Source organism: Momordica charantia, assembly GCF_013281855.1.
Source record: "Momordica charantia cultivar OHB3-1 chromosome 9 unlocalized genomic scaffold, Mcharantia_2.0 BLBB01000009.1, whole genome shotgun sequence".
Taxonomy (NCBI): domain Eukaryota; kingdom Viridiplantae; phylum Streptophyta; class Magnoliopsida; order Cucurbitales; family Cucurbitaceae; genus Momordica; species Momordica charantia.
In genome coordinates this window covers 31,861,316-31,875,912 of record NW_028275167.1, presented here as the reverse complement: position 1 = coordinate 31,875,912, position 14,597 = coordinate 31,861,316, and the positions used below count along the sequence as shown (strand labels likewise).

The 14,597-nt window shown below is 35.0% G+C and overlaps 1 protein-coding gene and 2 long non-coding RNA genes across 3 annotated transcripts; 2 read left to right on the top strand and 1 right to left on the bottom strand.

Annotated features, from left to right (window-relative positions):
• Positions 1–102: 102 nt before the first annotated feature.
• On the top strand, positions 103–2,007 carry LOC148209343 (uncharacterized). The gene is made up of 2 exons (XR_015787149.1): positions 103–250; positions 397–2,007. It is a non-coding gene; the product is annotated as an uncharacterized LOC148209343 (long non-coding RNA).
• Positions 2,008–2,896: 889 nt separating this feature from the next.
• Positions 2,897–4,530, bottom strand: LOC111019809 (pentatricopeptide repeat-containing protein At1g11630, mitochondrial). The gene has a single exon (XM_022296287.2). It carries the CDS (start codon positions 4,373–4,375, stop codon positions 3,158–3,160), a length of 1,218 nt encoding a protein of 405 aa, XP_022151979.1. The 5' UTR covers positions 4,376–4,530; the 3' UTR covers positions 2,897–3,157.
• A 1,759-nt stretch (positions 4,531–6,289) lies between these two features.
• On the top strand, positions 6,290–10,932 carry LOC111019707 (uncharacterized). Its single transcript, XR_002602582.2, has 2 exons — positions 6,290–6,581; positions 6,670–10,932. It is a non-coding gene; the product is annotated as an uncharacterized LOC111019707 (long non-coding RNA).
• Positions 10,933–14,597: the final 3,665 nt, after the last annotated feature.

Sequence of the window (14,597 nt, the reverse complement as noted above, 5' to 3'; positions counted from 1 at the left end):
CGTCACCATTATCTTTTGGGCCTAACCTTAAGCTTTGTCATTAGGTTCTGGTCCGGTTAGTTTCTAGTTTCTTTTGGTTTGGGTAGGACCCACCCTGCCTTTTCCTTTCCTTTATTCATGTCATTGTTTGTTTGTAAGGCGGGAGGTAAACGTGGAACAAACGAGCCCACGGAAATTTTCAGAAATGCAGGACGTTGAAGCCAGACTCTTGCTTGGATTCTCTCCCGGTTCTCGCCCGACTCCTTCCCAGGTGCTGTATTCACACATCTCAAATCCCTCTGTGTGCTTTAATTCTGCATTGAAAGTGAATGGCGACGCGATGCTACCAATTCCTTTACCCTTTTGTCAATTCAATTCTAAGATGATGGTGTGTGTTTGTTTAACACTGCATTGCAGGTTAAAGAAGATCGACCTGTATGTTTTTTGTGAACAATGTTAGCATACACAAAAACACAGCCATAAAAAAAAATTAATTTGCACCATTCATTTACCTATCCATACAGTGTTCTCATTACACAAGTTCTTTATCATTTCAATCGGTTCCAAATGCAGAACACAGACTTTGCCTCTGGCACAAGCCAGAATCATTCTATTCTAGAACCATTTAAGTACCCAATGGATGATCTAATTGTTATTGTGGTCATAAATCCGTGCTTCAAGATGTAATAGGAGGCGTGACTTCTGCCACCTTGAAGATGATTTAATGAGATCAAACATCTGCTTTCTCTTTTGCAACATCCAACGTTTATTTCACTTCCTAATTTCTTTCAGGATGATGTGATCCCCTTGTCAAGACTCCCAAAACCACGCAAAACAATTATACTATTACTATCCAATGCTATCTACTAGCATTACCGTCATTTTATACAACTTGTTCTATAGATAGTTTGCATCAGCAAACACTTCTCACCAAGAATGCTGGTTATACAAGATGCTCAAGGCATGTAGAGGTCCCATCCAAGTGCAGAGTAAGAAAATCTAGTCAGAACTTCAAACCAATAAATGATCCAATGATTTAAAGACATCCAACACCCAAATTATCGAAAAAACAAACTAAAATTAGAGTAATAGTCAGTCAATTTTTGGGACTAAAAGTAAAACTAAACCAACCTTGAAAATGACCAAACTGTTTTTTATCGTTAGAATGGACCAAAAACCTAACCCATCATAGTCAGTTCAGCAGCTTTAGTTTCCTCGATTAAGTTTGCACAGTTACAAGAGAGATAAAGAACGCTCACTGCAATCCCTATGGTTAATTACTTGTAAAAAACTCAATTCCTTTGAAGCTTGTCAGATTAGTTCTACAATATCTTGCCGTCGAAGTCTTTCGCTGGAATATGGATTTGGATTTCTGCCGGAAACATTGTAGGAGTCACGATCATGTTCCGGTGGCCGGTAGAAGATACGTGGAATACCAGAAATATCGACATCGGCCCTTAACGCCGGCTTTAGTGTCATTGAAAGCTTTGAGCTTAGTGGGTCCATCGACTCCAAAGGATGCGACCGTCATTATCAATATGCTTCACTTCCCTTCGATTGTATAACCGTTGAATTTCACCCTGCAGGGATTCTAATTACTTGAGCTTCATGCTTCTGTGAGAGAATCCTTGAATTCAAACAGAATACTCAAATTGATAATGTATGGAATCGGTAAATTGGATCCAATTTTAAAAATTTTAGGGTTTAGATTTTACAAATTGATAATTTAGAGGGTGGAATTTTATCACTTATAAAACTGGGAGGGTTTAATGTATACTATTGAAATTTTAAGGGTCTAATTTTTTTACTTATAAAAGTTCAAGGGTTCAATTTTTACTTAGGTCTACAATACTTTATGGGTGGTTTTTGCAATTTGTCCTTTTTTTTAATCATCTTTTTGAGATATTTTCTTGTATTGCTAGTGAAAATTGGTGTAATGGTTTGATATCAACCCATGAAAACGGTGTTAACTAGACTTGCAGAAGGGTTGGTAATTGATTCATCCATAAAAAGCAAATTGCTTTTCAACTGCAAGAGAGACATCGCAATAAAATATCCAAGAAGAAGTAGAGCGAGCTATGAGATTTTAAGCAACTATATTCAACCCCTCTAGTGTTGTCGCACCATTCATCAACACTATCCTATGAAGTATTTTAAAATTATGTTCAAGATTCAGCAAGCATCTACAAATTTCAATGAGCTATTGGGCTGTGGAAAGATGGAATGGAAACCATTATAATTAAACTTTGTTTTGCTCTCACGATAAAAGGAATTAAAATCAATATCTAGACTGAGACTGCAGGACATCCAACTTTTGTTTTGCCATACTTTGACTTGGTGCCCATTCTCAGTAGCCCCCAAACGAGGTCTTCCCTTCATAGCACTAACAAGAGCATCGTTTGTGTAAAAATGGAGAATTATGTCAACGTCCGAACCAAAGAGCACACCAGCCTTCCTAATCAATCACACAATGTTGTCCCTAGAAAGATTTATTTTCGACTGAAATAAGTAATGGTAAAATCATCACTCCCCTCCTAACATCATCTCATTCCCATCCCCCTAGATAACCAAGAGACGAAGTTTTGATCCGTTATGCCCGGGGCACCCGCACCCACCTCTAGGCCCGGATCCGGGAGATGAACTCAACCATTCTTAGAACTCAATGGCACAGTTCTATAACCTATGGAACCATTACCATTTAAGGTAATTCTTATTCAAGTAGGTTCGTAGGTTGAACTCAACCATTCACTATTTAATTCTGGTTCTAACTTCTATATCCAACTCATACAGCCAAAGGTAGCAATTTGAAACTCGCATCTTTCGTTTCTTTTATAACAGATGAAAACAGGCAGAATAGCAAAAGACTAGCAACTACCAAACCAGTATGATGAAAGGGTGGAGCAACAACAAAGCCAGATGAACGATTTGATTCTCTGTCCATTATATTACTCTCCTTGAATAGAAAACTAGTTGCCTGGCTTTCGTTAAAATACTTAACCAAACATCTCAAATCTTCCAAAACTGAGTGACTTTGCATAAATAAAGTCATGCCATGACATAACCTACAAAACAGATCAGTATCAAATATGTGCGTGCATGTATGTTACCGGTAAACAACCTCACAGATATCTCAGCAATCCCATCCCAATATTCACTTCCAATTGAATTGAATTGGCTTCTACAGAGGGAGAGCAGCTTCAACTTTTCCCCACGACTCCAAAGCAGAGCCTTTGAGTTTCTTTTTCATCTTCTCAACAACCTCTTTTGCCTCCTCCACCCTCGACATATTCACCAAACCACGAAATAGACCGTCTATTGCCTCAAATGGAGGAACCCACCTCCTCTTTATGATCTCTCTACAGGTCTCCAACGCCGAATCGAACTCTCCCTCCTTAACCATGCTCCGAACCAAAGTATAATAAGTACGCGAACTAGGGGAAACGTAGCCATCCGCCAGCATACCCTGAAGAACTTTGGTAGCTGATTCAATATCCCCTACATTGCAGAAGCCATGAATGATCATATCATAAACAGCAGAATTGGGCTTCACGCCTTTCAAAACCATCTCGTCCAACATTTTCTTAGCCCGAGCGCACTCCTTGTTTTTGCACAGCCTTGAAATCCTGTAATTGTAAGTGGCCAAATTAAACTCCAAACCCTTCTTTGAAATTTCCTTCACAATCCCATCAAAGCCGACCGAATCGCCGTTCTTCAAGTAAGCCCCTAGTAAAATATTGTACGAGTCAATATTTGGAACGATCTTAACATCCTTATACAACTCCTCGATCCAATTGCGAGCCGATTGAAGATCGTTTTGTTGAACAAAAGCTTTTAATACCAGATTGTGGGAAACCACCGTCGGAGTAACACCAAGCTTCTCCGGAATACATCTAAACATCTCATGGACCTTCTCAGGCAACGAATTGTTGAGATATACAGAGAGAACAGCACAAAGTGATTTCTCGGACAGGTCGCAAGATTTGTTCTGGATTACATGGTCGAGAGTGCGCATCGCCTGATCCGTCATGCCGGCACTGGAGTAGAGCATCATGAGGCGGATCCAGAAGCCTTCAGGTTTGAGGGAGGGCGATTTCTGGTGGGTTTGAAGGATGGCATCAATAAGGTCGAAACGCTGGGAACGGGCGAGTTTGCGGATAGATAGGTGGTAGATAGGCCGGTGGCGGCGAAAGCTGGGAAGCTGGGAAGATTGGATGAAGGTTTGAGCAAGCTTGTCAGGATCTGATTCGGACAAAATAGCGGATTTGGCAGCACGAAATGAAGGGAATGGCAAATCGGGATTAGGTTGAATGGGTGCAGTAGTTGAATAAGTGAAAGAAGAAAGGAGTTTGGAAGGCAGGGGCAAACATCTTGGAGTTCTGGAGAGAGCCGCGGCCATGGCGACGCGAAATAAGGGCTTTAGAGAATACGGAGTCTGCAGTGAAACCGACGACTGGGCTTGGTAGGGTTTAGGCGCTTTTTGTATGTATTGCCCTCTGCGTATCGCATTTGCCGATCAATCGGGCACAGACTCGGTGAGTGAGGACCGGAGAGCATGGAAATAATAATAATAAAATCAGACAAAATAATATTCATTAACTTTTAAAAATTAAAAGTAGGTTTTAGTAATATCCATCCACTTTAAAAAATCAAAAGTTTCCTTTTTTTTTTTTTCAAAATTACTTTTCTACAACTTTTCTATTAAAATGGAAACCGAAAATAAACATAGATTTAACTTATAAAATAGCAACTTAGCATATATGATAAAAGTTTCAATCATATCATTATCATCTCTAAAATTTCATTTTAACCTTTAACATTTAAAATTGTTTCAAAATTATCTTGTTAACCTTCTGGTTACACATAAAGACTCAAAAGTAAATGTTACACATCGACGTTATCTCACATATTCAAAATTAATGATTGTAATCACATTCAAAATTGATTGGATAATAAGAGAAGCAACTTTATGAGATATAGCTCTAGTTAAAATGATGAGAGAAGTGGCATATTGTGAGACAAGTAACCTCACCCAACACTTGAGTCAAATGAGAAGTAGGATAATTGAGAAAACTTCACAGTTCATGAGAGTAATATGTTTATGAGAACAAATTTGTGGAAGAGTGGAGTCAATTAAAAGCATAGGTCTAAGCCCGATGAACAACAAAAAAATAGACCACCTATCAAAGGAATACAATTTCAATTCTCAAATATGAGAAATATATCAATAAACAAGGGTCTTCTACGTAATATCAATCTTGACTTCTTTATTTGTCTCTTCATCTCCTTCATTCACGTCTTAACATTAATTTTCATCAATTGATTGTGAGATATAGACTGTAAGTTTTGTATGACCTATGTAGTTTAATTTTGACCCTAACAGAAAAATTCCAACAATTTTTTTTATCGTGAGATAATAAAACAATATTTTTACGATCCTAATCCTTAAACTGTTTCTCCTACCTCCAAACAATATCATAACATTGTTTCGAATGTGACTAAGACACTTTGATTATTCTTTTTCTATAACTCACCACAACGTCATATTTTCATACTCGTTTTAACTGAGGAAGATAGTGAAATGGTTGTTTTGAAACAATTTTAAGGTTGATGATTAAAAAGAAACATTTTAAATGTAATAATAGAATTGAAACATATCATAAAATTTAGGGGCATAAACCTATAATCTTTACCACGTGCACCACTATTTTACCAGTCACGCTACGTTACTTTTCCATTTTTATTTTAATGAAAAAGTTGACAAAATAATTTAACAACCTAGAATTTTAATTGTAAAAATAAAACTCTCCAGAGTTTAAAGATATTATATCGAAACCTACCATCCGGGAAACATTTTGTATATTTTAACAACGAAATTTCAATTAATGAAAATTCATATTGCTATATTTAGATAGGATTACGATTTTACAAATATATGACTTAAAAAAAAGTGCATGACTATTTAAACATTTTTTTTAATTCTCATTTTATCTTCGTATGTCAATTTTTTTTAATTCTCATTTTATCTTCGTATATCAATCATTCACGTATGTCTATGTACATAATTGATACATGTCTATCATGGATAGACTCTATAATTTCTAAGCTATATTATAAATGGATTTGGTCGATTTTTTTATTTTTTCATTATTGTTATTATTATTTTTACTATATTTATAAAATTCGAAATGTTGTTGCCATATACGTAATTAGTTGGGCTTCTTTGGTTGTATACGCTACTGCCCCAAGTAGTAATAATATAGAGTATAATAGCTTTTGTATGCTAAAATTACAAGAAATGAAATAAGCAACCATGAATATTAAAAAAAAAATCCATCCCTAAAACGAGTGGAGAATATTTGGGAGAGAGAAATTGTAACTGTATATTTCAATCCACTAACAATTATATTGTTTGAGAAAAGTTTATATAGGCACTTTGGCTTTAACAGACTCTAGACCTATTTAACAAACTCTGGGCTTTCCGACTACACTTAGTTACATTTTGTAACAATATTTCTAGGGTTTTAATGATTCACCTTCACACCTCCCTCAAGTAGCGGTGATAGAGCTTCGTGAGAGCAGATCAGCTATCTGAGCAATCGAAGGTAGGTGTTGTACTTTGATCTTTTTAGCTATAACAAGGTCTCTAAGGAAATAGATATATATTTCAACATGTTTTGTTCTTGAGTGTAGGATTGGATTTGAGCTGAGATCTATTGAGCTTAGGTTGTCACACCATAGGATTGGCGTCTAGGGAACCGCAATTTGTAGCTCGTGGAACAATGTCTTCAGCCATATCAGTTCAGAGGCGGCTAAGGCTAATGCACAATACTCGACTTCTGTGCTTGACCTCGAAATTATTGTTTGTTTCTTTGACCACCAGGAAATAGGATTGCCACCAAGATATACACAGAATCCAGATGTGGATTTTCTATCATCTGGGTCTGATGCCCAGTCGACGTCAAAATAGGCTGTAAGAGTCATGTGTGAGGGTTTTTGGAGAAGGAGTCCATTATCAAATGTCTCTTTTAGATATCTAAGTATACGTTTAACAAGTTGACAGTGTGTAGTGGTAGGTGCATCCATAAATTGGCATGCTTTATTAACTGAGTAGGATAGTTCCGGTCTAGTGAGTGTGACATACTGAAAAGCCCCTACAATGCTTCTGTATTGAAAAGAATCAGAAAGTGGGTCCCCCTATAAGATAGATCCAATTACCATAGGTGTAGAAATAGCATTAGCTTCCATCATATTAGCTCTTTGTTGCAGATCTATTATATATTTCGATTGTGAGAGAAAAATACTTTCATTGGTAGGATAGGAGACTTCGATGCCTAAAAAGTAGCTGAGCTTTCCCAAATCCTTTAATGAGAATTTTCTATGAAGTGTAGAAATCAAGTTTTGTATGTCAGCCTCATAACTCCCGTCATCCACATAAATCAAGATGTAGCAGCTATGGTTACCATATAGTCTGTAGAAGAGAGATGGATCAGCTTTAGAACCAATAAATCCAAGGGAAATGATAAAAGAACTTAGGCGTTTGAACCAGGCTCTAGGTGCCTGTTTAAGGCGATAAAGAGCTTTTCGTAATTTGCATACGAGATATTTTTAGTGAGGAAATATGAAATCAGTAGGCTGATCCATAAGTACTGTCTCATTTAGAAGTCTGTGCAAAAACGCATTGTTGATATCTATTTGTCTGAGAGACCAACCCTTAGCTAGAGCTAATGTGAATAAAACTTGAATAGTAATAGGTTTAACAACTGGGCTAAACGTCTTTGAGTAGTCAATATCTATTGTTTGATGGAATCCTTTTGCCACTAGACGTGCTATATAACGGGAAATAGATCCATCTGTGTTGCGTTTTATTTTGAACACCCAATTACAACCTACTATATTTTGATTTGGCAGAGGATTAACTAGTTCCCATGTCTCATTCTTCGTTAGAGCTAAATATTCTTCTTCCATGGCCTTTTTCCAATGGCTATGCTTTAAGGCTTCCTTAACTTCTGTGGGCTCAATTTCTTTGTAATAAGCTAGGTAAGCTTTATGCTTAAAAATGTCATTCTTTCCCCTCGTAACCATGCTGTGAGTATTTTGTATAAGTGTTGGATGGACAATAGAATTAGTTGCTATGGGAACAGTCTCTATAGGTGGTGGTGTATTGGAGGGTAGATTAGGAGAAGATATGAGTGGGGTAGTTTCTGTGGGTGGTCTAGATGGGATAGGGTCCATAGGAATGTTTAGGTCAGTTAAGTAATGCTAGGTGGTAAAGAAGGAGAAGTTGGATCTTTGGGAGAATGAGAAGGAGAATTATTTATTGAGGTATGAGAGATTGGATGAGATATAGGGGATAACGAGAAAGAGGCAGTAGGTATGGATGATGATGACATATGATTAGGTATTTGAGGTAAAGTAGATAGAGTGGTTGTGACAGTAGGGAAGTGAGAGAGTTTGAGGATAGGAGAAATATTATGAGTTCAAAAAGGGAAAAAGGTCTCATTGAATGTGACATTTCGAGAAATATATAAATGTCCAGTAGAGGATAGACATTTATATCCCTTGTGAATGTTACTATAGCCAAGAAAAATGCAGGGAGTAGAGCGGGGTTGAAATTTATGAGAGTTATATGGGCGGAGACAGGGGAAACAGAGACATCCAAAGGTTTTGAGGAGTGAATAGTTGGGTTTTTGGTGAAAAAGTCTCTCCATAGGGCTTACCCAATCAAGATTAGGTGTAGGGAGCCTATTTATAAGGTAAATAGCAGATGAGAATGCATCATCCCAGAATTCTAGGGGCATGGAAGAGTGAGATAGTAATGTTCGGCCAACTTCAACTACATGGCTATGCTTTCTTTCTACAATGTCATTCTGTTGAGATGTATAGGGCAAGAGAAGCGATGTTCTATTCCATTTGATTTGAGATAGGGAGTAAAGGCTTTGAATTCGCCACCACCATCAGATTGGAAGTTGAGAATGGAAGAGTTTAGTCATTTTTCAATGAATGATTTAAATTGAATGAAGGCAGATAAGGCTTGAGACTTGGTTTCTAAGAAATAGATCCAAATGTATTTGGAATAGACATCAATGAATGTAATATAGTATTTGAAATTATTTCGAGAGGTTTTAGAAGCTGGCCCCCCATAAGTCAGATACAATGAATTGAAGAGGAGTAGTGTATATGGTTTGAGATGGAGTAAAAGGTAGAGAATGGCTTTTGCCCAATGCACAAGCAGTACAAAATGAGTACTTTTTATTGAAATGGGAATTAGGATTACATTCATTTAGAACTTTATTTACAACAAGATTAGAGGGATGCCCTAATCTACTATTCCATATATCCATTGGAGAATTACATTTTGGGAGAGTAGATAGTGATGGATGTTCTGAAGTGGTATGAAGAACATGGTTGGTGATGAATTTGTTTGTAGAATCCTTGGGAGATGCCTTTAGCTTGAATGAGTAGAGCCCATTATGGAGAGAACCTTGAAGAATTACCAGTGTAGCGTTCCTTAACAAAACAAAAATTAGGATGAAATTTGAAATAAACTTGATTCTCCCTAGCAAATTGGCTAACACTAAGTAGGTTTTTAGTAACTGAGGGAACATATAATAGATTTTGTAGTTGAAAATTTTGGTTGGTAGAGGTGAGAAGAGAGGAATAACTGGAGTGGGTAATAGACAAACTTGTCCCATTGGCAGTATGAATTTGCTGTCCATCCAGTACTTCATTTTTCACAGTAAGGTTATTCAAGTCATTTGTAATGTGATTGGTGGCACATGAATCGGGATACCAATTTGTATCTTTGTTGAATTCGGAAGCCATCAACATTGTCGACATATTATTCTATTGTGGGAATGATGCTGCTGATTGATGTGGATGAGTTCTGCCATTGTAGTTCATTCCAGGATTAGAGTTAGTGGGTACTCGAAAGTAACATTTATCTGCTGTGTGACAAAATTTGTGACATATTTGGCACTGTATTCTAGTTCTTGAATACCATTGTCTACCTCCCCCTCTTTGATTTCTTCCTCTACCACGATTGTTGTTATAATTGCCTCTATTGTTGTATTGCTGTGTATGATGGTTTCTTGGATTTTCATTATTATGTGGCCCTGTTTACTGCTGTTGAGCAAGATTTACAGACGGTAGAGATGAATCTTTCATGTTTGATGCTGCCAATTCTTTTTCCATTCGACTTTCATGAGATAGTAATAAAGAAGTAACTTCTTGAATTGATACCGATCATGTCTTTACAGTAATTACCGCCACAGTGGACTCATATTCGACACCTAATCCTGATTGAATGTGTAACACGTGATCTTCTGTAGAGATAGTTTTCCCTGTGAATCAATTAGATTCTTGATTTGGTGCATGTAATCTTTAAGTGTGAGACTTCCTTTTCGGAGATTTTGTAGCTTGGTTCTAAGTTTCATAACTTTGACAAGATTTCTGCTGGTGAACATTTGTTCAAGATTACTTCATACTTCTTTTGATGTCTTGCAATGAAGGAGATCAGCAAGAATCTTCTCACCCATTGATCCCAGTAGCCACGACATTATAAGTCTATCTTATTTCTTCCATTTTGTAGATGTTGGATTCAATCTTTGTGTTGATTCTGAGTTTTCTGTGATTGTCAGATATTTTTGTGGGGCTTCAAATTCTTCATCAATTAAGTCTTCCAATCCATGACCTTCTAATGCAGCAAGAACCTGAAAAAGGTTGTTATCTTGTTACCTAGATTTATGGTTTGTGTAGCAGCATTCACAGTGACTTCCGAATTGACTTATGTGGAATCAATCATTCTTGAATTGTTGTTTAGACTTCAGTGCTCTGATACCATAAAGCGAGTGGAGAATATTTGGGAGAGAGAAATTGTAATTGTATATTTCAATCCACTGACAATTACATTGTTTGAGAAAAGTTTATATAGGCACTTTGGGCCTATTTAACAAACTTTGGGCTTTCCAACTACACTCAGTTACATTTTGTAACAATATCTCTAGGGTTTTAATGATTCACCTTCACAATCTGGATTTGGTATAAATATATTTTTTAGTCTTTAATACTTTCATCATTTATATATTGAATTGTTTTGATCAAAATCTTATCATCATAAACATTCCAAAATTAACCATTAATTAAATTGATAATGTGATATCAAAATACATAATTAAAAAATATTGTATGTTTTAAAATAGACAAACTTCTCACTTATAAAGTAAGAACTTACTTAAACATTTGACTTGACATATATTAACAATAATTCGTTGCCAAAGCGAGCATAGCTCAACGATAATTGACACAGTTTTGATACAACTCGTAAAAATGATCATTTTTAAGTCATATATGAGAACTCTTTTTAAATTTAGTGATTATGAGATTTTAATTGGAAAACAAAAAATTAATATATAAACAATAGAATGTAAACTTCTAAAATATTGAAAACCAAGTAAAGTAACCCAAACACTAATGATCCAATCCAATATATATTTAGACATATTAAAATGAAAAATTAAATTTAAATCGAATGGTCTAAAGTAATAAGTAAACTACAAAGTGAGACATTCATTCTATTTAATTAGTGATTGTATTTAGTAGAAAATTTAGTTGGAATGAGGATTCGATGGTAATGAATTTAGAGGTAACGCTTAGTAGCTATACTTCAAACGTTATTGTATATGTGCAGTTTCAGCAACAAATTTATTAAACTTAGAACAAATAATGCATCCAAGTAGGAACATGACAAGCTAAAGCAAACATAGCTCATGGTACTTTGACACCTATCTCCAAGCAAGAGGTTGTAAATTCGATATTACATCCCATGTATTGTATATTGACAAAAACAAAAAACAAAAAAAAAGAGTAGAAACATGACAAAATATAGACGTTTTCATTGATCATATGTAACAAGTTCGACAGACTTAGAACAAACGTGAAGTTCGGTTAAAAAATTATTATGAGAAATATAAAATATAGAGTTGAACCTATTTCAACAAATAAACCTCCAAAGTAAAGGTGTATTTTTGTCGGTATAATTGATTAATTTAGAAATGCAAAAATATTAATAAAATACCAACTTTAACCTAGCTCAATTGATTACGACATATTTTTGTCGAAAACAAAAATTGATTTTCAATTGATTACGACATATTTCTGTCGAAAACAAAAATTGATTAGGACATAAAGTAACTTTATGCAAGGTTAGAAGTTCAAATTCTTATTCTCAGGTGATGGAAAAATAAATGATCATAATATGAATATCTAGAAATATATTTATTAATTTTGTTTTTTCAAGTAATAAAAAAATAGAATAATATAATTGACATACTTATCTTAAATAGGTGGTCGTGAATTCAAATTTCCACTCCCATATTTTGTAGTGACAAAAATCAATGAAATACAATGCAGTTGTATTGATTCATTAACGAAAGTAAGTTGAGTTTGACATAATTTTTTAAATAGTGAAAGTAGTTTAAACTTTAAAGGGCTTTTATAATTTGTTTTCTCGTGCAACTTAATTGCATGATTTTTAAAAGCATTTGAGCATGTTTAAAAGAAAGTATTGAACAAGTGCGGCGTGTTTGATATGAAGTGTCGGCGATGATCCTGAGCATTTTGGTTAGTTAAAAAGTTTTTTTTTTTTTTTTAAAAGAAAAAGTAGGTATTGCTTGAAGACTATAGCAAAATAGACCAAACAATATGGAATGTAGCAAAACAATTGTAAAAATAGCCCAAAAAATCGTGTAAATTCCAAACTTAAATATAAAAAAGCTTAAATTTTCAATTGAATTGTCACTAAAAAGAAGTCTCACATTAGTTAAGAAAGAGAGTTATCATAAATATAAGGACGAAGACAATTATCTTTATTGATATAAAACTTTTTGGGTGAAACCAAAAAGTAAAGTATTATGTCCAAAGCGGATTCACTAAGTTATTACGTGTATCATTTATTTACTAACCATTTTTTATTACATCATATGTGGGGATGAAGATTAAACCTCCGACCTCTAGAAAACGAGCAAGATGCATTAACCGTAAGCTAAACTCATATTAATATTTACTAACTAATTAAATGTGAATTAATTCACTAATGTCACCTCTAATAACCAATGCCATACATAAACTTATTTGTGTATCACCATTTCAATATGAAAATAAATAACAAGCTAATGAGTTAGTGAATCAATGAAAAATTGTTTTAGTAGAGAATTGGTAATGTTTCAGTTTTGATCGCTTGGAAGATTTGTAGTAGCATGAATCAAATCATAACTTCGAAATAGGGGCGAACACTCCGAAGATGAAGTTGTTTTATTTACAGAATTGTAACTATGGTTCAACCATGTAGCACGTTACCACGAATTTCAGCATATAACATGCAATTATGGTTAGTAGAACAGTTGAGCAATTATAATCCAGAGGAAGCTTGACTGTATAGATCGGACTTTAGAAAATATATATAATACATACCTAGTTTGAATATGAAAGCCGAAGTAAATACTCTAGTTGGATGTTATTTTTTGACACATGGCACGTGGATATGTCCTCTAACGGGTAATGATGGTAAAATGTAAATATTAGAAATGTTAAAAATGAACGAATAAAAAATGTGAAATTTAGGTAATTAAAATTTGAGGTGAATGGGAGTGAGTGAAAACTGGGAAGAAAATAAATGATAATATTGACAAAAAAAAAGTACAAGTGGGAATTGGGAAAAAGGTCGTTTTGTGGTGTGTAGATTGTAGAGAGTAGATGTATAGATATAATGATAATGACAGAGAAAATAAGCCAACCAAACCCGGCCGACTGTAAGAAAGAATACGCACGTTGAGTTCATTCCATTTTGAGTTTTGACCACGTTTCTAGATCTAAACTGTTTAAATTCAATACCAATATTATTAATTATCGGCATGGCCGGCAAAAAAAATTAATAATAAAAAGGAAAACGATATTGATAATTGACGGGTTTCCTTTTTATTTTTTCTTATTGATCTCCCCAATCCCCAATCCCCATGTCATGTTTTTGTTTTGAGTTTGAGTGTTATAAATTCAATTCAATTAATTCAACTCCTTTCAGTTTGAATCCAGATCCACTGTCAATCCACCCACCTATTTAGCAATGCCACCCAAACCATGCGCGCCTTGCCTATGAATTTTAGCTTACATCTTACCTAATTTTTCAAAATAAGTTTTTTCGACATTTTGTTAGTGTTAGCAAGCACATAAAATTACGTCGGAAAATAGTTATATTTAGTTTTTTTTCAGAAGTCAAAACTCAGACAAACAAAAACACATGCGAAACAATCCGGCCACTAGTGAAAAATGAATTTACAATCGCAATCTGTAGATTCATTTTCTGTAGCTTCCGTCACGCCATGCTACACCACACCACATCGTCGTGAAATTATTTTATAGTAATGTTTTGTGAACCGCCGTGTTTGAATTTTGTTAATGAGGAAAGAGGAAACGTAAGAGTAGTTTGATTTTTTTGAAAAGAAAAATATTGAAGAAAACGACGCGTGATGGGTAAAAAAGGAAGAGAAGCGGCTCCGTCCAGTCCACGTGGTGCTTGCAAAAATTTAGAAGCCTCACTATTTTATCACTCCTCTCCATTTTCTGAG